The sequence below is a fragment of the Pantherophis guttatus genome, chromosome 1 (assembly GCF_059756535.1).
Source record: "Pantherophis guttatus breed Tessera chromosome 1, ASM5975653v1, whole genome shotgun sequence".
Classification (NCBI taxonomy): domain Eukaryota; kingdom Metazoa; phylum Chordata; class Lepidosauria; order Squamata; family Colubridae; genus Pantherophis; species Pantherophis guttatus.
Window position 1 is genome coordinate 249,575,578 of NC_142063.1, and position 25,259 is coordinate 249,600,836.

Consider the following 25,259-nt stretch of genomic DNA (forward strand, 5'->3'; position numbering starts at 1 on the left):
AGCTGTGCCCAACAAGAAAATATTGTGTGCTTAAAATTAATCTGCCTACTTCAAAGACTTCTAGCAATCGTATCAAAAGCACAATCTTCCTCCATGTCTCCATAAAAAAGCGGGAGAGATTGTTTCAAGTGTCAGTAATGTGGAAAAAAAATGTGTGAAATCCCAACAACATTCCAGAACATTCCTTTATCAAAGGCAATACAAAAGACCATGTAAACAATTTATCAGTTTCAAAAATGTTCATAGGTAAGCTAAAGACCCATGTTTAATGTACAATATTCTCTGGTAATTGTAACAGGAAAAAAACTGATTTTAAAATATTTAACATTTAATATTTATTTTAACTATCTCTTTAATTCTAAAATCAAATGTTTTAAAACACTAAGTAAAATCATTAGAGCTATGAAAAAATAAAGACCTATACTTTCAATAAAGGCAACTTTATTGGTTGAATGGTGGGCAACAGTTCTACCACCAACCTGAAAGTTTACAGCTACAGATAAATCAGAATTACAATCAGAAAATATTGTTGATAGAGGATGATATTGTTTAAAAAATTCAAGCCAAATGTTTACTTAGAGTCATGACTCATTCTTATGTCACAAAGAGTTTGTTTTTAGTAGAGAACAAAATTCATTTCTACACACTCAATAAATGCACACTGCAATTTCCAAAAGCATTCATACATTGAGATTAAATAAGAGACCATAATTACACAGGGAAGCTTTTATTTCAGCATTTTTCAGTCTTTTGATCACCTAAAATTAAGAGACCAAAGTGAGTTGTTTCAGAAGATTAAGATTCTTTATAAATGACTTCATGTTGATTACTGAATTTTATCCAAAAGTGATACTATGCAGTTTTGATGGTAAATTATTGTAAACTGTACTCTAGACAGTTTCAGTAATAAATGTAGCTGTTTTATCAGCAGCTAAATACTGTTAGGGATAATTTGTGATTTTCCCAAAGCCTTGCAGCCTCTTTATCAGCAAAACAAAAAATGCTTTTAAAAGTTGCTTTAAAACTTCTAAACTTTGCCAAAGCTACAATTCTCAGAGACAAAAATGACAAAAATGCAAGAATCCAGCATGATTTTATTTCCCAAGCTTTTAACTCTTTTAATCTCATTCCCTCTTTTCTTGTTTAAAATGTTCTTCCCATAGAATAATTAATTTCAGCACTTCTTCCCTGACCAAAGATTTGGGGAAATAAAATCCTGTTGAATCCCATTTATTTGTAAAATTTGCCCCTGACAATTCCAAAACAGCAACAATAATAGCAGCTCTCCAGAGGCTACTTATAATTAAAATAATTTTTATGTAATACAATTCATGCACCTCTGGCAAATTTGCAAACTGTGGCCTGAATCACTTCAGATTGCAGGTTCATTCAGATTCATTGGATAAATGAAACTTATTGCACTTCCATTTTAAAAGGGTTTGACACCACTATATTTACATTAAAGAAAAACAAAGTTTTTCCCTCAGTAATAACTTTAGATTTGGAGATCATAGGAAAACATTTATATTCACTTGTAAAACTGAGGATAGGATTGAATGATATCCAATATGTGTTTTATAATAACTAACCTCATAACTACTATTGAAATGTGAAATCTTTAAGACCAGGTTGGATATTGTTTTCCAGAGATAATTTTATCTTCCTCCAGTTGTATTGAGCTTGCTGATGTGGCACTGTATTCTTGCCTGCAAAAATGAGTTGAGATATTTCCCTTCATCTGACTGATTATTGGCTTCAAGCTTAAAATTTGCTAAGGAAGGGGAAGGAGGGGGGAGAAAGGAGGAGAGAGGGGAAAGGGAAATGAAATCAGTTAAATTTCACAAGATGAGGCATTTTCTTTGCACTTTTCACTATTTCAATTTTATATCAGAAAAAATGATATAAAAAGCCAGAGGCAATGATAAAAGTATGAAGGACACATGTGAAGATGTATGAAGGATTTTGGAATGCATTCATGGCACAGCTACATAAGCACACAGAGAAGCATAAAAGACTGATTTAATTCCATTTATAGTTCTATAAACTGAGATTGTGATTTTATGGACAAATAAATCGAAGGAAAATAGTTGGATATCAGGCCGTGATAATTTCCAGGTGAAATTACAATGAGAAGTTATAAAGATGGATGCCTTTGTAAGATGGAAGAGTTCAGAACATGACATTGGTATACAGCAGTGGTCCCCAACCCCCGGTCCGCGGACCGGTGCCGGGCTGTGGAGTACCTGGCATCGGGCCGCGCAGCGGCCGGGGGACAGGAACGCTGCAGCGCAAAGGCTCCTGGGCCGTGCGCAATGGGCCTGCGCAAAAGCTCCTGGGCCGTGGCCCCAGCCCTGCGCGCGCTCAGCGGGCCGCGGTGATAAAAAGGTTGGGGACCACTGGTATACAGTATCCGTGACAACCATCACATATATCATGAACACCTTATATAAGAAATGAAAATATTACATTGGCCAACTCTTTAGCAATGGGTTAAATTCCAGATGCCAATCTGAGGTCACATTCACTGTTTTGCCATGTTCCTTTACAACAGAGGTCTTCAAACTTGGCAGCTTTAAGACTTGTGGACTTCAACTCCCAGAATTCCCCAGCCAGCTGGGGAATTCTGGGAGTTGAAGTCCACAAGTCTTAAAGCTGCCAAGTTTGAAGACCTCTGCTTTACAATGTCAGCTGGAAATCATGCCTTTAGCCTTTGTTACCTTCACAGCAGACCCTTTTTGCAATCCAAACATGTTTTCATGCTGTGTTGCTGTTCATACTGTTTTAATGTATGACATTCTGAGGGATGTGATCAGTAGTCAATATTCAAGCTTCAGCTAGTGTTGCCCACTGTTAATAATTCTTTTCCAGCTGGGATGCACAATAAACTAGTTACTTATGAAATGTATTTTTTTAATTTTTTTATTCTTTGTAACTATGGGTACAACTAGATCCTAGATTTAATCAGTAGATGGGGTTTGTATCTCTTGGCTGCCATCTCTAGTGGTCATCTGGATTTCTGCACCTTAATATAGCCAGTGAATAAATGTTCCTAAAGCTATGAGAATCAGTGTGGGAGCTGTAAAATTAGTCTTAGAACCTTAGGAAGAGTAATCTTTCCTGAGAGCTATACCTTAGAGCTATACTTACCATGCAAGCTGCAGATTGAGTTATTTCAAATACACTTTCTATTACACGTCTTAAGCCCTGGATGGGCTTGTATTTGACACCCCTGGCCTAGTGTTTATTTTGGTGTTAATCTCTGCTCATATGACTGTGATGCTGGTGAGGAGATGTTTTGTTTAAGGAACCATTAAGAACAGTCCCACCAATCATGACATATACAAAAATAAGAGCAAACCCCATTCCTTCTAGCGTTGATTATGTTATCTAGTTTGGTAATGAAACATCTGCAAGAAAACCACCAGGCTCAGAGAACACCAAGGACTCCACAGTTCAGTCCTGAGCTACAAATATTTCTTTAATCTGTACAAGGGGTATGTACGTATGTACTTATGCATTTTATAGCACAGTTCTTGGGTTTTTAAAGTCTGTGTTGAAATATTAAATGTTTCCTTCGTTCCTTCTCCTTCCTTCCTTCCTGATGCTTTATTGCCTGCAATCATTTTTATACATATTTTATTATATTTTTCCCTTTTGTGAATTACTGTACTTTAAAACTTCTCCGAATGAGGCAGGATATAGACCATTAATATAAACAATGCATGCATATATAAAATATAAAGCAGCCAATCAGAAATACACTCTAAATGTAATTCCATAGTGTATTATTCATTTATTTTACTGTACTCAAACCCTCCCCCTTCCTCCATCAAAAATAGCATGATTATTCCAAAATCATGCAGAGAGTTGTCTGTCCGATCACATTACAATACTGATCCCTGCACTCCAGGGATCCACTACATTGGCATTAGAATACCTTGTGCAGGCAAAGATCATTATGGATAAAAGCTAGTCTTAGAATGGAGAACATACAGATAGGCATGCTGTGGAAAATATGGCTTCAATAGCTCCCCTTAAAAGCATTCCAAGGTTTTTTATAAATAATTAACATTGGGTTTCTACAGTAATGCAAAACAAAAAGATGATGCAGGAAATAGCAGCAGCTTGCCAGGTGGCAGTGGAGATTGGTTCTTGCAACCTGGCAAAAGGCTGTTTCCTGCCCCATCTTTTGTTTTGCATTATAAATCCTATGTTACTTATTAAAAGAATGTTGGTATATATGCTTAATTACTACAAGATTTGGCAAACAGAGCAAAACAAGTAGTGCGCAGTGAAAATACTGAAAAGCAATCACATGAGTTACCAACTTTAAAATAGCAAATAGAAAAAAGAAATAATACATATTCAAATGCAAAATATTCTATATTCTCAAAAAGTAGAAGCATGTGATTCATTCCAGTATAAATACCTTTGCTCATCTTCATTTTAAACATACTTTTCATATGCTTATAACATTTATTTGATTATCTAAATAATCAAAAAAACATTGTTTATAAAATCAAGTTATAGTTAATATCCTTTAAGAACTCATATAGTACATGAGAATTACAGAATTTTCATACTTTTTAACATTTCCTAAAATTTCAGGAATATAATGATGGTGATGGTGATTCCACCCACCAATATACAAACATATGAAATATTCATGACATTCAGCAATATTTCTTCTTGACAGAAGATTTTCTCAGATGAATTCTAGCTATGTCAGTCAAAGCTGTTACGCAGTTATTCTTTTTCTCCTCAATTAATTTTCTCTGTAATAAAAAAATAACAAGTAATGCTGGGAAAAAAATGAAAATCATGATGATGATATGCAATCAAATTAGTGTGAACTCTTAGTGATCATATAGATATTTCTCCAGACCAGGGGTGTCAAACTCGCATTGTCACAGCAGCATCACATGACGTATCGGGACTTTTTTCTCCTTTGCTAAACCGGGTGGGGGCGGGGCCAGCACATGACACAACTGGCCTGAGTGCCGTGAGTTTGACACTCCTGCTCCAGACCATCCGTCCCCAAACCTGGCCTTACAATCTTTCAACAGGAGGATACCCATACTCTTGGCATAAATTCCTAGTGTTTACCTATCCTTCCCACAGCCAACTCCTCACCCACCCTGATGAGGCAGCATATCATGGCTTGAGGAGAATGGAGAAACATAGGTTTATTTATTTATTTGATTTATATCTCATGAAGGTGATTCTGGAAGACATACAAGGTTAAAACAACACTTAACCCTCTAACCATTATAAATTAAAGTGAAGCCTTAATTGGGTGATAAAATGGATAATAAAAATGATGTGACATGATAAGAAAAGGGATAAAAAAGAGTTATAAATGGCAAGTAAAGTTCAACAGATTGATCATGTTGCAGTTCTTTGTGCTAATTGGATCTGCTGATGTTCTTGAACAGTTAAGCAGGAGTTGAAGCGTTACCACTTTATATCAGATGTACTATTTTGATCACTTCTAAATGAGGATGATGAAACTATCTCTGCTGAACTATTGCAGAGACTTACTTGGAGTGATATTTATTTGTATCCCACTATTATTGTTGTTGTTGCTGCTGTTGTTGTTGTTGTTGTTAATCTTTGGTGAGATTCACAGCCTTTGAGGCTGGTTAATAGCTCAGCAGCTCGAGTCCTAACCAAGGACCTAGGAACTGTTAAGATATCGTCGGAGGATGTAAGCTGTTCCGAGTAGGGTGGTTTTTTGTAGAGATTATTATTATTATTATTATTATTATTATTATTATTATTATTATTATCATAATCATCATCATCATCATCATTATTATCAAACCCAAGATAAACCCAAGGCAGTAAACATACCTAATACTTCTTTCTCCTCCTATTTCCCCCACAACAACCACCTTGGGAGATGGCTAAGGCAGAACTTGAACTCCTTTTCATGCTTTCTTGCCTGGTGCCTTAACCCCTATACCACACGGCTCTCATACATTAACAATCTGATTAGTTAAAAATATAAGATAAAGTATTAGGAATATACACTGCTCAAAAAAATAAAGGGAACACAAGCAGAAGACCTCCGAGATCTGAATGAATGAAATAGCCTTATTAAATATTTTGTTCGTTACATACAGTAGTTTTGTGTTCCCTTTAGTTGTTTGAGCAGTGCATAAACTACTGTATGTAAAGAACAAAGTATTTAATAAGGCTATTCCATTCATTCAGATCTCGGAGGTCTTCTGATTGTGTTCCCTTTATTTTTTTGAGCAGTATATTTTTAAGAAAAGAAGCAGAGAGTTGCAAACAGCTGAGGTAAACCTCCTCCTCCTTCTGACAGACGTCATCAGGGACCAAGGCATGGAGATAGGACCTTACCACAGACTATGTAAATCTGATGTTTTTATTTGCCGTTGCTACAATTTGAGCTCAAATCAGTCATTTCTTCAGAAATGTGGAATCATCTGCTGGGAAATGGTATCTAGACAGGGACATATCATTTCAGCTTCCTTGAAAAGCCCGTAACTGGCCAATGTTAAAAGGAATCACCAAATACTAAGAAAATGTGACTTTTCTTGCTTTGCTGTGTTGGTCTTTTACCGTGTTTGCTCTTAGCCCATAAGTAAATGTTGAATGACTTGTTTCCCTATTGTTTCCTTATTTTCTTTCCAAGCCCTTGTAAATGTATGTCATATTATATTAAGACAATAAACTAAACTTTTTTCTGCATTATTATCTGGGAGCCTTTCAGGCTGTACACTTTAAATAAAAAGAACATCACCATTTTGATGGGTTACAGAGCTTATAATGCCTCAATATAACCAGATTTATTTTCTAAAGGATTTGGCTCAGTGGATGGAATCTCTGCTACAGTCTGGAGAATTCAGGAGTGCAAATGGGAAAATGAAGTGACCATCCGCTCTGTCAGCCAAAGACTGAGCACCAACAAGCAAAATTCCCTCTCAGTGTAGTACAGGTAGCCCTTGACTTACAACAATTGAGCCCCAAATTTCTGTTGCTAAATGAGACAGTTGCTAAATGTGTTTTGCCCCATTTTACAACCTTTCTTGTCAGTTGTTAAGTGAATCACTGCAGTTGTTAAGTAAGTAACATGGTTATTAAGTGAATCTGGCTTTCCCATTGACTTTGCTTGTCAGAAGGTCGCAAAAGGGGATCACCCCATCCTGGGACACTGCAACTGTCATAAATATGAGCCGGTTGCCAAGTGTCTGAATATTGACCAGGTGACCATGGTGATGCATTGTGGAAATGGCCATAAGTCATTTTTTTTTCAGTGATTGGCCACTAAATGAATTGTTGTAAGTCAAGGACTACCTGTATTACTGACTTAACCCACTCTTGTAATATGGAGAGGACAGAAAAGCGCTCAGTGTACTGGAGGGGGTGGGGAAGCATGACCCCATTTTGCAGGAGCAGCTCCTTCCCTGGAAAGGATGTTTCTTTCTCCTTTATTTCAAAGGCCTGCAATTGCTCACCTGGTTTCCTCCTGGAGTGGAGGAAAATGGTATATAGTTAAGCAGGGGAAGTAAACGAGCCGGAAAAAAAAAAGCTTGTTCCTTAAAGACCCAGCCAACATCTATTTTCACTCTTGGTAGACCACTGAAGGGGCTAGTTGGCTGTCACCTCGTTTGCCATCGGAAGGGTTCCGAGGAGTGAAAGGATGAGCAGCTGTGCCCTGAAGAATAGAATAATAGAGTTGGAAGGGACCTTGGAGGTCTTCTAGTCCAACCCCTTGTTCAGGCAGGAAACCCTACACCAGACAAATGCTTATCCAACATCTTCTTATAAAATTTCCACAAGACACAGGGAAGAAACTAGCGGAGGATTCTTTTAATGGTTTAGGCAACTTCGTCTCTCCCCACCCCCCACCCCCACTTTGGTACCCATAAGGGCGAGCAAAGGGGAAAAAAACTTAAGTGCTGTTTCATGCGAGAACTTCACCGCCCAACAACCAAGATCCAAAGGGACCGAGAGCTAAGGAAAACGAGACCCGGGAAAGGAGGGGAGAAGGAGGAGACTCAGGAGGCTGAGGCCGGACAGAGTAGGGCCGCCCGGGAGAAAGGGTTGCTTTCCACAGATGCGTCGCTTCTTGTTAGCCCCGCCACTGCTCCGGGAGCCTGGGAGGAAGCAGCCAGCCTTGTTACAAGAAAGCGGAATTATTGTGAACGTCAAAAGTCTTTTTTTCTCTGGAAGAAGCATTGCGGGCGGAAGCTGGCCCTCGCCTTCTGCCACTTTGGCGGGAAAAGAACTTCGCAGGCGTCTGAGACTCCGGCCAGCCTAAACCGAAATCCGCCAGGGGGGCCATCGGGAGAGAGGTGGGACTATAAGGGGCTCCTTCGCCCTCTTCTTTCCCCTTCTCCGGTGACGTTGCGGTCTCCTCCCTCTGGCGGAGTTCAGGCGCTTGCGAACGCCGTCCTGTGATCGGCGCGGCCCGAGCTGCTTCCATCCATCCATCCATCCGTCCGGCTGTCCGTCCGGCCAACCTAGCCGGTCGAGCATCCGTCGCGGACCGGCCGCCACTTCGTCCGGCCGAGCAGAAGTTTGCCCGCGCCGAGGGGTAGCGACGTCGTCCTTTACTCTGCTGGCTCAGCATTCCTGCCGCCGTGGAGTGAGAAAAGGCTGCGCCAAGAGCAGACTGAGAAAGAGAGAGGTAAGAGGACGCGGCCGTTCCTTCCACCGTCCACCGACGGGCGGCCCGTTACAAGAAGTCTTTTTCTTGGCCCACACTTGGAGGTCAGCAATGGGCCGGGGTTCGGGGGGGGGGAGTTCGTAAAAAAAAATGATGGGGTGGGGGGGAGTGGGTCTTGCAATTGCCCAGGGACATTTCACCCATTACCAACTAGTGAGTAGATTGCGAATCTCTTCGAAGTTAGAAATGGGTTATTATGTCAGAAACTGGAGTTGCAATCCTGTGCAATCCAATTAGTAAAGTATTCCAGAGACAAACATCCTCGGGCTGATTCCTACCATGTGAGTTGCACTACAGTTCCTATAATACCCAGATCGGTATGGCCAAAAGCCAGTCTTGGTAAACATGCATGAGACCTTCCAAGTACCGGTAGCTTCCCTATGTTACTGGCATGCATCTTTCTTTCCAAGGTAATAGAATTTAATCAACTATTTGAGCCTTCTGGATTTAGAAAGAATGTGTGGAGCTGGCCGAACTCCATACGTTCTATATATATATATACATGAGATGCCTGGGATGACTTTCTTGATTCTTCACTCAGATCCCCAGCAAAGTACAAAGCCAAAAGCAAGGCTAGTAATTTAGGGCAAAGTTTGGAAAAGTTGAAGTGGAAAGGTTAATGTTTTTGGAAGTGAAATTGTCCCAAAGGACATCATTGCTGTGTGAGTTTTGCAGACTTTCTGCCTGCTGCGGACATTTAAGAACATTATTCTTTGAACACTGACTCAAGAAATAAATGTCACTGAGCAACTATGACTCAGGCTTCTAGTAAATGTATTTTACATGGAAGCTAAACATATGTATAACCTTGCCTTATTTTTGTTATGTGTAAAGTTTATTAAAATGGGATTGACCACAAAAATAGGGTTGTAGAACCAGGACACTGAAAAAAACTCCACTGAACTCACTTTTGATTAAGTACAGGTAAATGTGCCCTCTAAATTGTTTTAGAAATTGTTCTGAATGTGCTATAGTGTATGTTTTAGACTGAATTCACACACCCAATTCCTACACATCAAAGGTGGGTTGCAGCAGGTTCTGACCAGTTCTGTAGAACCGGTAGCGGAAATTTTGAGTAGTTTGGATAACCGGTAGTAAAAATTCTGACTGGCTCCGCCCCCATCTATTCTCTGCCTCCCAAGTCCCAGCTGATTGGGAGGAAATGGGGATTTTGCAGTAACCTTCCCCTGCCATGCCCAGAAAGCCATGCCATGCCCACAAAGCCACACCCACAGAACCAGTAGTAAAAAATGTTGAAACCCACCACTGCTACACATGGATCCTTGCAAATGACTATTGATGGGACAGTAATATTGAGTTACAGTGTACCTGAACAGAGGACAGATTTTTAAAAATCTGATATCAATGTGATTATTGTAGTAAGCTGGTATGGAAATAGCCAACATATACAATCTATTTAGGGCTCTTCCCCTTGTCCTGAATAGTATGCTCTCCTATTTTTGGAATTACCTAGTCTAAAATTAGAAATACTATTGCTTAAATAGAAATATAGCAATCCATTACTATCATCCTTTATGAAACCTGATTTATCCACCAAAACAGATAAATCTGCCTAGGTTAAACTGAAGAGAAAGTTAAAACTACAAACTATATAAATTTATTGGGGAATAAAGTGCATTAAAATAAAGAGTTGTGCTGTTTCTTTTTTTTTTTAAGGAGGGTCAGTGGGCAATATTTTGATATCTATACTCTGCTATCAATATTTTTTCAATACAGTACCTAATTACCACAGTGATGTGTAAAGCATCATAGGATATAAAGTTGGAAATGACATTAGAAATCATTTGGTCCAACCTCCTGCCCAATTCTGGAATTTTATACTACAATATCCCAAGAGGCAGCCTTCCAGCCTGTATTTAAACATCTCTAGTGAATAGAATCTAACAGATTCAAGGCAGTCTCTTCCACTCTTGAATAGCTTTTACTGTTAGGGATCTTTTCGTAATGTCCAACCAAAATCAGTTCGCTTGTAATTTAATCCCATCAATTCTTGTCTTCTGGGTCAATTCTGCCCTGTCTTTTATACAACCAAGTAGTTTATTGAAGACAGCTATCATTTCCTTCCACAGGCTTTTATTCTATAGGCTTTAACCTACACTGCCATTCCTAGTGCTTCTAACTATAATGTGTAAGTTATTTCTCTGAGGTACTGTATCATCTTGGCTAGTATAGGAGGATAGGATTTTGAAGGTTAATGTTTTGGAAGGAGCTTTCTTTTTAAAAAAAGATGATAAATCTGTTTTATTGGACTTTATTAAATGTTGTATTATTTCCTATCTTAAAACAGAGCAAGAAAGAACTGAGATGCACAAAGGAGCTTCCTACTGCAGAACAAAGTAATCAAGCTAGAGAAACAGAGATAGTCAGCCTCAAAATTTACATCCAAAGTCTTTCCTCCCACTTTTTTCAAGTTAACAAACTGAAATTTGTAATTTGACACAAGAAAAGCATTACATTTCTTTGTTATTTCATAATTTGTTTTAATATATTTTGTCAATGTCTCTTTCATTGTTACTAAAGGACCTATTTTATGTTTTAAAACTTAGAAGCATGCGGTAGTGTACTTTTGACCCTCTCAATGAATTTTGTCACAATAATTCAGGTTTGAAAAGCTTGTAGTAAGATGAAGAGAGAAAAAAGTAGGAGAGGGGCAAAGGGAAAAAAAACTAGAGGTAGCAAGGGTTATATTATTTGTCTGATTTTGTCTTCCTATACTGAGAGCTATTTTTAACTTTCTTCAGATTATATGGTATTTGTAGAACTGTATTACATATGTATGCTGAGAAGCATGTGTCATTGTATTAAATGAGACATACCCTCTAACATTGTCCCATTTGGTTCTCTAGATGGTGTGTCGCTAAATGTCTATGGAGATTCTCAGTCATCCAGGTCATGGTTGTTCCAAAGGTGCTTTTTCTGGTTTTCCTTTGAAGATGTTTAAGTTCTTATCCAAGAAGCTTCTTCCACTTCTTGGATGAGAAGGGAAACGTCTTAACAGAAAACCCAGAAAGTCCCGTTGCCTCTTGAAAAAGCACCTTTGGGTCTAGATGGTGTGATTTTGCAGTTTCCAGAATTTTCTGTTATGCGTAGGCTTAGAATTTGGGGAATAGTGGTCCCAGCTCTGAAGGGCACCTGTTTGGGGAAGATTGGAAGGTAAGATAGCATCCTGAAATTGCTATTAAGTTGTACTTACTGCTTTTAGCATCTTCCAAAAATTGTGTGCTTGGGACAAAGCTATGAAATTCTTTAAAAAAGGGAAGTTTATAACATAATGTTCTTATTTTAGTGACAACTCTATATAAAAGCAGATGAAGTAAGAGTCCTAATTTAAGTAAACAGTTGCCTAACAGCAAACTATTTTCCACAGTGATTTATATGCAAAAGTATGGTCATTGGGTAGTACTGTGTTAAACTGTGTTTTGGAAAACACTTGTGTGGTGTTAGAAAATAAAAGGGCAAAACCTCTTCAGACATCATTAGCATGTACCCAACTAACTAATTTAGATCCTAATGTCTGGAACTGCTTGCTCCATGATGATACTGTATACTATAGAATTGTAGGGCACAAAAACGGAATCCGGTGACAAAGACTTGCACATAGAAAGCTTCTATTCCTTATTTTAAACTTATTCTCTTGAGCCCTTGAGCTTGACTTTGATGGTTCTTTGCAGTCTGATTGCTAAACAACTTTGCTTCACAGGAAGATAAGTAGAATTTGTTTAAGACCCAAGTACCACACGATGGGGTGAACTCCCATTCCTGTCCCAGCTCCTGCCCACCTAGCAGTTCGAACAATGCAAATGCAAGTAGATAAATAGGTATTACTTCAGTGGGAAGGTAACCATTCACCTTGGCATACAGTCATTCCGGCCATATAACCATGGAAATGTCTTCAGACAACACTGACTCCCTCGGATAAGAAAGAGATGAGCACCGCCCCCTAAAATCAGACATGACCAGATGAGAAATTTATCTGTTTATATAGAGTTATAAATTCAAGTATAGAAATATGTAGTAGATTTATTGGGAATTATGCCTGGGTATATTCATAGACATGGGTTATAAATTACATTTAGATGAGATATAAATTTTCTCTGAAAGAGGAAGGGTATTATGTGTGCTTTGATGACCAACATATAAATAATGCTTCATTCATTGACCTCAAAACTAATATATGTGTGGTGGTTTCATATATATACGTATATACATATGACCAGTGAATTAGTACCTTTTCAATTGGGGAGTCAGCAAAAGTAATGAAAATGCAATTTAAAAAGAACAGTGTTTTGCTTTTTTTAAATTGAGCCACTGCATAGAATGGAAAAATTAAATAAAACTATTACAGGGTTAGTGCAGTTTATATATTTCATTTATGTAATATATTTCATTTATTTATTTATTTATTTTATTTTATTTGATTTGATTTCTATACCGCCCTACTCCCGAAGGACTCAAGGCGGTGCACAGCCAAACAATAAAATACATACATACAAAATTTAAAAGTGGAATTAAAATCAAATTAAATAGTTTTGGCCCAGACAAATTAAAACCCCAATCAATTTAAAACCTATTTTAAAATTTGAATATATAAAATACTAAAAAATTAAGAAATTAAAAATCTTTTATAAAAGAGGGAGAAAATTAGGCCAGGCCCGCCTGGTGAAATAAAAAGGTCTTTAAGGTGCGGCGGAAGGTGCGCAGATCCGGGATCCTCTGTATCTCTGGGGGGAGCTCGTTCCAGATAGTAGGTGCCCCCACAGAGAAGGCTCTTCCCCTGGGGGCCACCAGTCGGCATTGTTTGGCCGACGGCACCCGGAGGAGCCCCTCTCTATGGGAGCGTACCGGCCGGTGGGAGGCTATTGGTGGTAGTAGGCGGTCCCGCAAGTACCCAGGTCCTGAGCCATTTATATAATATATATAATATATAAATATCTCAAAGATAAAGAAAGAGAAACATCTTATCTGAAATAGACCCCCCCACACACCCTTTTGCCTCAGTGGGAATTTCTCTCAGATACGTGCCTAGAATTGTACTATAAGGGCAACAGAATTAGTCAGCTCCAACCAAGGATCACTTCTGCTATATTGTACTTAATTCAGGGGAAACATGTCTTAAACATCTGCTTTGCCAGTAAAGAAGTATTTACATTCCAAAACCTTATCACCACATAGTATTCCCACATTATCAGCTAAATCAAATTTCTCAGACTCTAATACTTTTTTTTTATTTTTCCCAAGCTTATCTACTATAAAAGGGAACCCAATAATATTGTTGCTGCTTTCACATTTTTTCTGCCTTTTCTCCCCCTCCATGGCAATGATGCAATTAATCCTGTTTAGAGTTCAAGACATACTTGCCAAAGCCCCATATCTTTATCTTAAACTTTTGTTCTTCCTTGTAATTTACAATATGATAGAAAAAAATTCCATGGTATTTTAAGTCCTGCATATAAAACTTGGCATCCTTTAACCTACTCCACTTTTTTCTCTGCCCATGAATCAGTTGGTATCTAAAACCTTTGTAGTCTTGTGCATTTTCCTCTTTTTTAGCATTACTGAAATCTGCAGTGGGTAGTGAAACTAATGCTTGAATGCTGAAATCTTGCACAGGAAATGCAATGGGCAGTGAAACTAACCAGATGTTTGCTTGCTGAAATCTTGCACAGGAAATAATTGACTGGTATAAATATGAGATCCACCCTGTTCTCCTCTCTGCATTGGTGAAAGCAGCCTATGGTTACATCATGATAGTAACTTTTATAGCAAGAGATATTCTGCTATAATATTAGGCAAATTTGACGGTCATTATCTGTATGTAACAGCAATAAAACACTCAACTTTTCAGTAAATGTCCTCACTTGTGGTCACTAATGTTATTAAAGTGTGTAGAATGAAGAGATGGTAGTCTGCCAAATATCAGATAAGATGCAGTCACTTAAAAAGATAATCAGAAAAAAATAGTTTGTTGGTTTGAATGCCACTTCAATAACCAAATGGACTCAATTCTTCTAAATTGAAGGAATCAATTTAATGAATAAAATTATCAGCATAACTTTTTAAGACAGTACTAATTTATGAACTTCATAAATTAAAAGCCATAGTCATATATTCTAAGACTTGCAAATCTTTTTCCTGATTTCCATGTGGAAACACTAAAAGTTGTGTAAACATTTGCTTTATTTAAGCAGCAGCCCAAATTTTTTATTTAATTATTAATTTAATTTAATTATTTATTTAATTATTTTATTGGACTGTGGAGATGACACTTTAGGATTCTTTCCACAAGTATGCATGTATGTTTTCTATTCCTAAATGGATGTAAAACATTTGTTCTATATTATTATTAGATTCTTATCCCACCTTTTTATATTTATTTATAAATGCATTTATCTGGCTTCTCAAATTATAGGTGGCTCCAAGCAATTTGCAGTATTAAAAATCCGCGACATAAAACCCCATAAAGTCCCCTTAACCCTATCCATACCTAATACCCGTCTCCTATTTTCTAGTGTTAATTCTATCGTTTATGCTGCAAGTTGTATCATGCAGCATTTCTCATAATTTAAAAAAATAAATATTACACTGAAATATTTGTAAAAGACTTTATCAGGAGTAATAAAATATGTAGCAAATGGTAAGTGTCAGCACAGCTATTGGTGCTGCTATGTGAATGGGCAGGATATGAAGATTAAAGTCTGTGTAACAATTGTAATCATACTCATGACCAGTGATAGTAGAGCCAGCCCCATAAATGTTGTAGAAAAGAAAAAGTAATACAGGTAGTCCTCAATTTACAACCGTTCAAAGTTAGCAACTGTGTGATTTACTTAACTGCAGTTATTCACTTAGCAACTGTGGCAAAAGGTCATAAAATCAGGTGCGACTCCCTTAATCACCTTGCTTAGCAATAGAAATTCAGATCCCAATTAAAGTCATAAGTTAACTACCTGTATAGCAATGTTGGCGGACATTCCTAGCTCATGGATCATAACATTTTATAGAGCCATGGTGGTGCAGTGGTTAGAATGCAGTACTGCAGGCTACTTCTGCTGCCAGCAATTCGGCAGTTCGAGTCTAACCAGCTCAAGGTTGACTTAGCCTTCCATCCTTTCAAGGTCGGTAAAACGAGGACCCAGATTTTTGGGGGACAATATGCTGATTCTGTAAACCGCTTAGAAAGGGCTGTAAAGCGGTATATAAATCTAAGTGCTATTGCTATTTCTATTTTCCTTAGTCATCTCTAACAGTATGGTATGTCAATAATGTTTTAACAGTATTACCAGCCAGTAAAATGCAGCGGCCAATATCAGTCAAATTGTCACATTAATTCTCCTTGCACAAGTTGCCTCTGTGATGCCTTGAGTATAGGACTTTTATTTGAAAGCCAGAGAGGTCTGGAAAATGGATTACAATCCTGTTCTGCAGATTATTTCTTCATGGGGAAAAAAAAATCCATAAATCTGCAGACTGAAAGACTGAAGCTAAACAGTAATATTAAACTATCTAGTAGCTCAGTGAAAAAGGAAACTCAAGAGGAAACAGGAAATGACTGTTTGAAGCCATCTGGGGGAAAAAAGATGTGTGGCTTCCAGAAGGCAAAGCACAATTTGGGGAATGTTGATAGCAGTCAAGTTAAACAAAACAAAATATCAGATGGCTAATATGATTAACCACACTGACACAAGTAGGAGATGGGACTTTACAAATGTTCCAGGAATCAGGCCCATTACATGTCCTCTTTACCTCCTACCTTGCTTGCTACCATCCTTTCTGCTCAATCAGTGCAGCAACATATGTACCGGCAATAGAGAATTGCCGATAGTTCATTGGTGAGATCTATAATCTGCTCTTTTCCCAAGAATTCAAAGTGGTATTGATTAATTATATACTATAAAGTCATTTTTGACTCCTAGAGAAGACAGAATTTATCCTTGACAATCTATCCTTAAACTGTCTCCCAATGGGGGACACTTGCTGGCATTGTTACCGAGTGCTTCGACCTTATTGCTAGTTTTTCTTTCTTCCTTTCTTCCTTTCCTTCTTTCTTTCTCTTTCCTTCTTTCCTTCCTTCTTCCCTCCCTCCCTCCTTTCTTTCTTTTTCCTTCCTTCTTCCTTTCTCTTTCCTTTTCTTCCCTCCCTCCCTCCCTTCTTTCTTTCCTTCTTTCTTTCTCTTTACTTCTTTCCTTCCTTCTTCCTTCCTTCCCTTCCTCTCTCCCTCCTTTCTTTCTTTCTTTCTTTCTTTTTCTTTTTCTTTTTCTTTTTCTTTCCTTCGTTCTTTCTTTTTTCCTTCTTTCGTTCTTTCTCTTTCCTTCTTCCCTCCCTCTCTCCCTCCCTCCTTTCTTTCTTTCTTTTCTTCTCTCTCTCTCTCTCTCTCTCTCTCTCTCTCTCTCTCTCTCTCTCTCTTTCTTTCCCAATCATTAGAGCTTTTACCAAAGACTTGAGTCTTCTCATACAATGTCCAAAGTAGGAAAATTTGAGCCTGGTAAATTGTACTTCAAATGAAAACTCTGGGTTGATTTGTTCGATGAGCCATCAGTATGTTTTCTTGAAGATGGTATAGAGAGCAGTTTTTCTCCTTGACATTTACTATGTAAGGTAGGTTAGAGTTAAGAGAGAGAGACAGAGAGACTATAAAGGCTAGATAGCTGAGCAAAATGGCATAAATCCTGGTTTTTATTTCTGGCTACAAAACTCTAAAAAGAAACAGCTGACAAGATATATTGCCAAATTGGAAAACTACAATTTCCTGCTCCTTTCCCACTGAAAAAAAAGCATATGAATTTTAGACTGTTTTAAAGATCTAAACAAGTTGAATAAATATTCCCTCCCCCACATATCAGATTGCACCTATTTTTGTGATTTCATAATATCATTATCCCACCCTATGTCTACTCATTGCTTTAAAATGTTCTGTTTTCAGTAAGGATAGCTACATAAAAAGATGGTATGGAATCAGTACAGTTGTCTACTTTTCTCTTAAGTATATTTTATGATAGGAAAAGAAAGAAAAAATAAACTGGTAGAAGAATAGAATTGCAGAGTGTTTAAAGCCATCATCTCCTCCATTAAACATTGCAACTTTGTGGGACCTAGGAAGGGTACCTTTTCTGTCATAGCCCCCACCTTCTGAAACAACATCCCTCCCCACAGATAAGGATAGCACCCTCTTTCCTAAGCTTCCAGAAAACTTTGAAAATCAGGCTTTGGTCCCAGACCAGGGGGTTGATGTTCATGATTTATTCTATGGCCTCTGTTATGCTAATTTTGTTGTTTATTAGATCATATATGTTTAGATTGACTATTTGATTTAATGTTTCTAGCTGTTTATATGTTTTTTTTTTGCAGTTGTTATGCCACCCAGAATCAAGTGGAGTTGGACAGACAATAAATTTAAATAAATAAGTCATAGCTGAGCTATAGTGACCAGAACAGCAATGTTCAAAATGACCTGTATCATTTTTTAGGGAAGTTGAGTGGGATAAAATGGGAGGCAGGAGACAAAATTCACTATTGGGAGGCAAATGAATTTATGTTCCAACTTGCTTGCTTATGCTCTCCATTATCCCTTGATAGTTTCCCCACAATCATTTGTGGGTATTATCTGCTGCCACTATAACTCTATTGCATCTAAAGAGAAGAAACTGCATTGCACTTTTATTAATGGTGCCTACTTGTTCAATTCCAAACAGTTGGCGCTTTTTGTACAAAGAAAAAAAGGTATCATTTTTCTACTTGCCTTTACTGATATGTGATGGAGTATTATCTGAAAATGGAAGAGGATATTGTGTAGCAATATTACCCAGAGTCCCTCTCTGAGGGAAATGGGTGGTTCAAAAATATAAATAAATTGCCACCACCTCTTGCAAAATGTTTTCTAATTTTATTTCTGAAATATATAGTAGATAAGGCAATATGGGGCAGTCAGATAATTATAGAATACAGAATAACAAAATTGGAAGGGACTTTGGAGATCTTCTAGTCCAACCCCTTGCTCAAGCAGGAGACCGTCTCTCTTTCCAGACAAATGGCTGTCCAATCTTTGTTAAAAACCTCCAATGATGGAGTGCCCACAACTTCTGGAGGCAAGCCATTTCACTGATTAATTGTTCTCACTGTCAGGACATTTATCCTAAATTCTAGGTTGGATCTCTCCTTGATAAGTTTCTATCTATTACTTCTTGTCCTGCCTTCAAGTGCTTTGAAATATAGGTTGACCACTTCTTCTCTGTGATAGCCTCTCACATATTGGAAGACTGCTATCATGTCACCCCTAGTCCTTCTCTTCCTTAGACTAGAAACACCTAGTTCCTGCAACTATTCATCATATGTTTTAGCCTCCAGCTCCCTAAACATCTTTGGTGCTCTTCTCTGTACCCTTTCTAGAGTCTCAATATTTTTTTTTGTATCCTGGTGACCAAAACTGGACACAATATTCCGTGAATGGTTTTACCAAAGTGGTGCTAACACTTCATGTGATCTTGATAGTATCCCTCTATTGAGGCAATCTTAGAGAATTTACACCTGCTAATATTGTTATAAATAGAACATCTGCAAATTATGTGGCTAAAAGGGCCTGTTCAGTTGTTGAAAATAGTAAGTAAATATCAAAGATGAATATTGAGGGAATATTAATATATTATTTATTGTTGTTTTCATATACCGATGTGGTCAAAAGTATTGGTACTCCTCTGTTTCCCAAAGAATCCCAGTTTATTGTGAAATAAGTTGAAACTGAGACAATCAAATGGCATCCAGAGTTCTTTATTCCACAATCCACAGAGCGCATATTTTGCTTTTAATGCATAACTTAACATATTCTCGTGTCAACTGCAATTTATTTCATAGCAAATTGAGATTCTTTTTGGAAAAAAAGTGATGCAATACCAATACATTTGGCCTTCCTCTCTGTATGGTCTGCTGAATAATTGACTTTTTATGGGAGGAAATTATTTTTTTTCCAAGTTGACATCAGCACTACAAATAGCTGCTGATATGGTTCTTAATAATCATATTTCACGTGTGAACACTATGCAGGTTGATATAATTTAACTGGGCAGACTACCTAGCTACAGTTTATCTCTCAGAACTAAATAACATAGTAAGTACCGTAACTGGAGATTCAGATACTTTTCCTACCAAAGTGCTGAGTACAGAAAATGCTTCTGTGTTTCTTTACAGAGATTTTTTAATTCATTTGTTCAGTATAATACATGTAAAAATTGTTTTTGAAAAAGTAGAAATGTCAAGAAACTATGTGTATGTTTGAGAATATGTGCATGCAAAAGGGGAGGATTATCTTTGCCTCTTACTTGGTTTTGATTGCCTAAATTTCCTTGTAAAATATACCATTGTGAAGAAAATATTTTCATCTGATTCTAAAAACAATGTTTATTTTTAGTGCTGTTTTCAAGACTGTGGCAAATGGTTCTGACAAGATCTTATGTTCTACCCTGTGAATGTTTTATTCATCAGGCTAATTCTTAGATTTCTTTTTTTAGACTGTTTCTCGTTTCATTGTAGTTCACTGGTCAATAATGTAATTGGTTCATGCTGTAAAAGAGGAGAGTCAGTAATTGCAGAAGTGATTTAAGGTTAGAAGGACTCATAAACAGTTTTTCTATTTGTTAAATACTGTAGATGGAAACTGACAGACAGTGATTAGCATTACACAGCAGAAGAAATGCGTGACAGAGAAACTCTAAAATTAAGAGTTTAAAAGATAAGCTTTATTCAGGAAATAACATGGTGATACCCAAGCGCAAGTTACTACTATCTACAGTGGTGATAATCCGAAAATAGGGGTGGTAAAGGGAAGAGGGAAGTTCCTAAACTGCACAGATCAGAATCAAAAAGAAAACTGAATTGAGAGAAGAAAGAAATGATGAAAGAGAGAATCAGAGAAATGCTACTTAACAGACATGCAGAAGTAAGTCTTTTAAATAAGGAAAGGAGATGCCTACTTTCTCTATATCTTTATGGCGAACCTATGGCACGCATGTCAGAGGTAGCACGCAGCGCCCTCTCTGTGGGCTAGCAAGCTGTTGCCCCAGTTCAGCCGGCCAGCTGGTCTTTGGGTCTCTGCCGCACATGCAGGGGGTAGGGGGTGCATGCACAGGGGGCTGGGCATATGCGCAGAGGCCATGCATACATGCCCAAGGGGCTGGGTACATGCATGAGGGCTGCACGCACATTGCATCTTGGGGGTTCAGGTGCACATGCGTGCATTTGCACGCGCATTCACACATGCTTTGACCACTTGGTTCTGGAAAAGGTTATCAATCACTGCTCTATATCCATTGCTGCTTTTGCCAGTGCATGCAAAATGAATTGCAAGAGTGGCTAGTCAACATTGACTGAGGTGAAAAGTTAACTGGTGTCAGAACCTCTTAGTATTTTTTTGGCAGACCATCAGAATGTACCAAGTCAGTAACTTTGAACAACAAACAAACAAACAAACGAATAAATAAATAAGTAAGTAAGTAATAAATAAAAGATGGCATGACAAATTATTTCTGTGTTGCTGACAACAAAGCTACATAGGCATTCCCATATAGCCACCAGGAATCAAGTTAAAGTCCAGATAGTCACCAGAAATCAAGCTTTCTCATTTGATTATTTGATATTAGACTGTTAAATATTCCCCCAAATGGCCTGGAATAGGAAGGACATGCATTTCATAAAATCAAATCTAAATCAAATATAATTAAAATTATATTGTTGTTAATGTGATTGTTTTCTATGTATTAAATACTCCTCTCCCATTGTCACATAAGCTTTAGTACAGTCCATTGCCCTTCTGGGGAGAGTTGTGGTAGTCACACGGAGGTCTTTGGTGGAATTTACACACCGTAAGAACTTCAGGTTGTACCACCCATTACTGCCTGAAAAACTTTAGCAGTGAGACTTTAAGGCGCCAGCCAGACTCAGGGGTTGGCATATGTGGCATATGTCACCTCAAGTGGCAAAATTCTCTTTGACAAGTAATTTTTAAAAATGAAGAAAATAATCAGAACTGATCCATCTCTGTTCACCCAGATCATTAATTTTCATGTGGGCTATGAGCTGTATTGTACAGCAATAACACCACCATGGTTCCACCAGGACCGGTATTCTTAAATTCTCTTCAGCATTTTTTTCAGGCATGACAATCACATAAGCAGTCATTGGTGTGTGATTCTGCATGCAAGGTTCCTATTTGCATCCTTATTTCTGCCCTCAAAACAATAATTTATTAGCCTAATATTGGCCCCTAGTTTGGAAAACTTGATCACTGTGTGTGTGGCTTGTTTGTTTTAGCTTCTTACGTACTTTTCCTGTAGCTGAATATTATGAAACAGCTTTTCCTCAGGAAAAATAAAATTGTGCAGTAGGTTTTCAATCTCACGCTTTCTCCCTTGGTCTATTTCTGGTTTTAATAATTGAAAACTACTGTTCATTAGTTACATAAATCTATCTTTCTTGGTCCTGTTTTCTCTAACCTTTCCCCTTTGGAGAATTTCAGGAATTCTCTAACTTTCCTCTGGGAAATCCTAGACTGTTTCATCTAAGACCAAAGTTGAAATAATTGGTAATTTTGAAAAGAGGGGAGGGTGCATGGCTATGTTTAAAACACTCTTTTGTTTTACTTCCATGCAGAGTTTGCTGCCATTTTCAAGCCTTTTAAAATGGGCATGTTTTTGGGGAAATACATGCTTCTATTTAATGTTAACATTTTAGCAGCAAGCTATAAATCGCAGCAAGCAAATGGAAGGATTCTTTTGACTGAATGGGAAAAAACATGCATGCCCTAAAGGCCAGATATTTCAAATATACTTCCAGGATTCTACTCTGCTGTGTGTATGTGTGTATGTTTTTTTTCAATGTTTCTCTTAATGAAGACGTGTCACAACCAGAGTCTTTAAAAATGACCCTTGCTGACACCTCCCACATTCCAGATCCTTTACTCCTCAGCCGTGAACCTCAGCCAATTGAACATTCACAGTCTTGGCAGAGCTTCACATGATCCCTGTCTCTCTTCCTTTCTTCCTGCTTTCTTGCAAGCACAGTAAGAAATGTTTTACATTAGGCATTCTTAATTATTTTGATGGCTGAAAATTTGTTTTTTTTTACAGCCTAGAATTTAGTTATGCCTAATTAGACTGTCGTCCTTTATTATAAGTCCAAAAGTGCATCAGAGATTCTAAAGATCTATTCCTGCAGTAAAACAAAAAAGCCCCCAAAACTGGGCCAAATTATATTAATGCAAGAGGCTACCAGCACTGTAATTATTTAGCAGGATTACACTGATAAAGTTTGAAGAAATTAAACATAACCATTAGATTAAAAAAAAGCAAATACAATTGATAATATATCATGTTTGCAAACATTATGTATAACTTTTAAATAAGCCATTAAGATTATTTTCACTTCCTGACCTATAGTTTTATTTCCACTTATTTATGGTTCTGCAATCCAACAAGACAGACACAGATTTCAGAGGATAATTAGAACTGCAGAAAAAAAATTGCTACCAACCTGCCTTCCATTGAGGACCTGTATACTGCACGAGTCAAAAAGAGTGCTGTGAAAATATTTACAGACCCTTTGCATCCTGGACATAAATTGTTTCAACTCCTACCCTCAAAACGAGGCTATAGAGCACTGCACACCAGAACAACTAGACACCAGAACAGTTTTTTCCCCAAACTCTGCTAAACAAATAATTCCCTCAACACTGTCAACTAGTTACTAAGTCTGCAATACTATTAATCTTCTCATCGTTCCTATCATCCATCTCCTCCCACTTATGACTGTATGACTGTAACCTTGTTGCTGGTATCCTTACGACAGTGGTGAAATTCAAAATTTTTTACTACTGGTTCTGTGGGCATGGCTTGGTGGGTATAGGGGAAGGATACTGCAAAGTCCCCATTCCCTCCCCACTCCTGGGGAAAGAATATTGCAAAATCTTCATTCCCACCCCACTCTGGGACCAGGCAGAGATGGTATTTACTTATATGGTTACTTATATGGTTCTCCGAACTACTCAAAATTTCCGCTACCGGTTCTCCAGAACCTGTCAGAACCTGCTAGATTTCACCCCTGCCTTACGATTTATATTAACTGTTTCCTAATATGATTTGATTGCTTATTTGTTCCCTATAACTATCATTAAGTGTTGTACCTTATGATTCTTGATGAATGTATCTTTTCTTTTATGTACACTGAGAGCGTATGCACCAAGACAAATGCCTTATGTGTCCAATCACACTTGGCCAATAAAGCTGTTCTGTTCTGTTCTGTTCTGTTCTATTCTATTCTATCCCATCCCATCCCATCCCATCCCATCCCATCAACCCATCATTGGATGCCATTTAGGCCACTGAATTTAGTCAGGAATAGTATTTGAAGACAAAAAGCAGTACATAGGACTTTATTTAATTATACTGTGCACTCTATGTGTTGTAATACATCTGCTCCTGATTTTTGTGGAAGGAACTTGAATAGAGGTATTGTTTGTACTTAAAACCTGAATTTTCCCATATACTTTCCAGTGTCTTAGACAAAAATGTCAGCCATTATTCCATTGACCTCACTTTTCATTCTTCTTTTGCCATGTAGGCTCCTTCAAAAATGATTTGGCTGCCTTCAAGACCTGGAGCTCTAATGCCAAAATGAGGACTCACACACGGGGGGCTCCCAGTGTGTTTTTCATACATGTGGTTTGCTTTGCACTAATCTGCAGCACTGACAACAACCCAAGCACTGCTGTTCCATTTGTCAATGCCAACTACGACAACTACCCAATGCTCTACTTCTCTAGGCGAGAGATACAGGATCTCCGATATAAGGCAGGCACTACACATCAACACATTGCAGCTCGGTTGGTTGAAGCTGTGCAAATCATGCTGTCAAACTCTTTGGAATATCTTCCTCCCTGGGATCCCAAAGACTTCAGTGCTCGGTGGAATGAAATATATGGCAACAATTTGGGTGCTCTAGCAATGTTCTGTATACTTTATCCAGACAACATGGAAGCCATCGACATGGCCAAAGACTACATGGAAAGAATGGCGGCTCAGCCTAGTTGGTAGATTTTTGTCTTGTTTTTATTGCAAAACATAACTATACAGTGCATATTTGGGATATATTAAGAGTAAAGGGGTATAGAATGCTTTGATTTCTTTTCATAACTGTTTTTTTAGGGAATACCTATTTTTAAAGCTTATATCTAAAACAAGCATTATCATTTTTAGTATATTCCAGTATACATGTCATATAAGCTAGCATTTGAATGTCCATTCTGAATCTAGAAATTTCAGTTTGGAGGTTTAAAACAAAATATTGACTTTTCTCCAATTTGGGAAGTCCAGGTCAGCCCCGCCCCCCACCCCCCTAAATACCAGTTTTCTGTTAAAAGTCAATATATTGGCCACTATCTGATTGCTGCTAGATTATTTTCAGCCACCAATAGAAGCCAGGGGGCTGTTAAACTAATGCATATTAGTTCTCAGCTGTATCCTAGAGAAGGGTACAATTGAGTTAAATGAATTTAGAAACT

General features: G+C 37.8%; 1 protein-coding gene across 2 annotated transcripts in view; it reads left to right on the plus strand.

Moving 5' to 3' along the window:
• The first annotated feature begins 7,923 nt into the window (after window positions 1–7,923).
• DSE (dermatan sulfate epimerase) overlaps window positions 7,924–25,259 on the plus strand; it is a 34,730-nt gene continuing 17,394 nt past the window's right edge. The window contains exons 1-2 of one of the 2 annotated variants that reach the window (XM_034409206.3): window positions 7,924–8,659; window positions 24,320–24,788. In XM_034409206.3, coding sequence (XP_034265097.2) covers window positions 24,373–24,788 — 416 coding nt within the window. In that variant the 5' untranslated portion in view covers window positions 7,924–8,659; window positions 24,320–24,372. The remainder of the gene's footprint in view (window positions 8,660–24,319; window positions 24,789–25,259) is intronic. The other variant, XM_034409207.3, reaches the window with a different exon arrangement.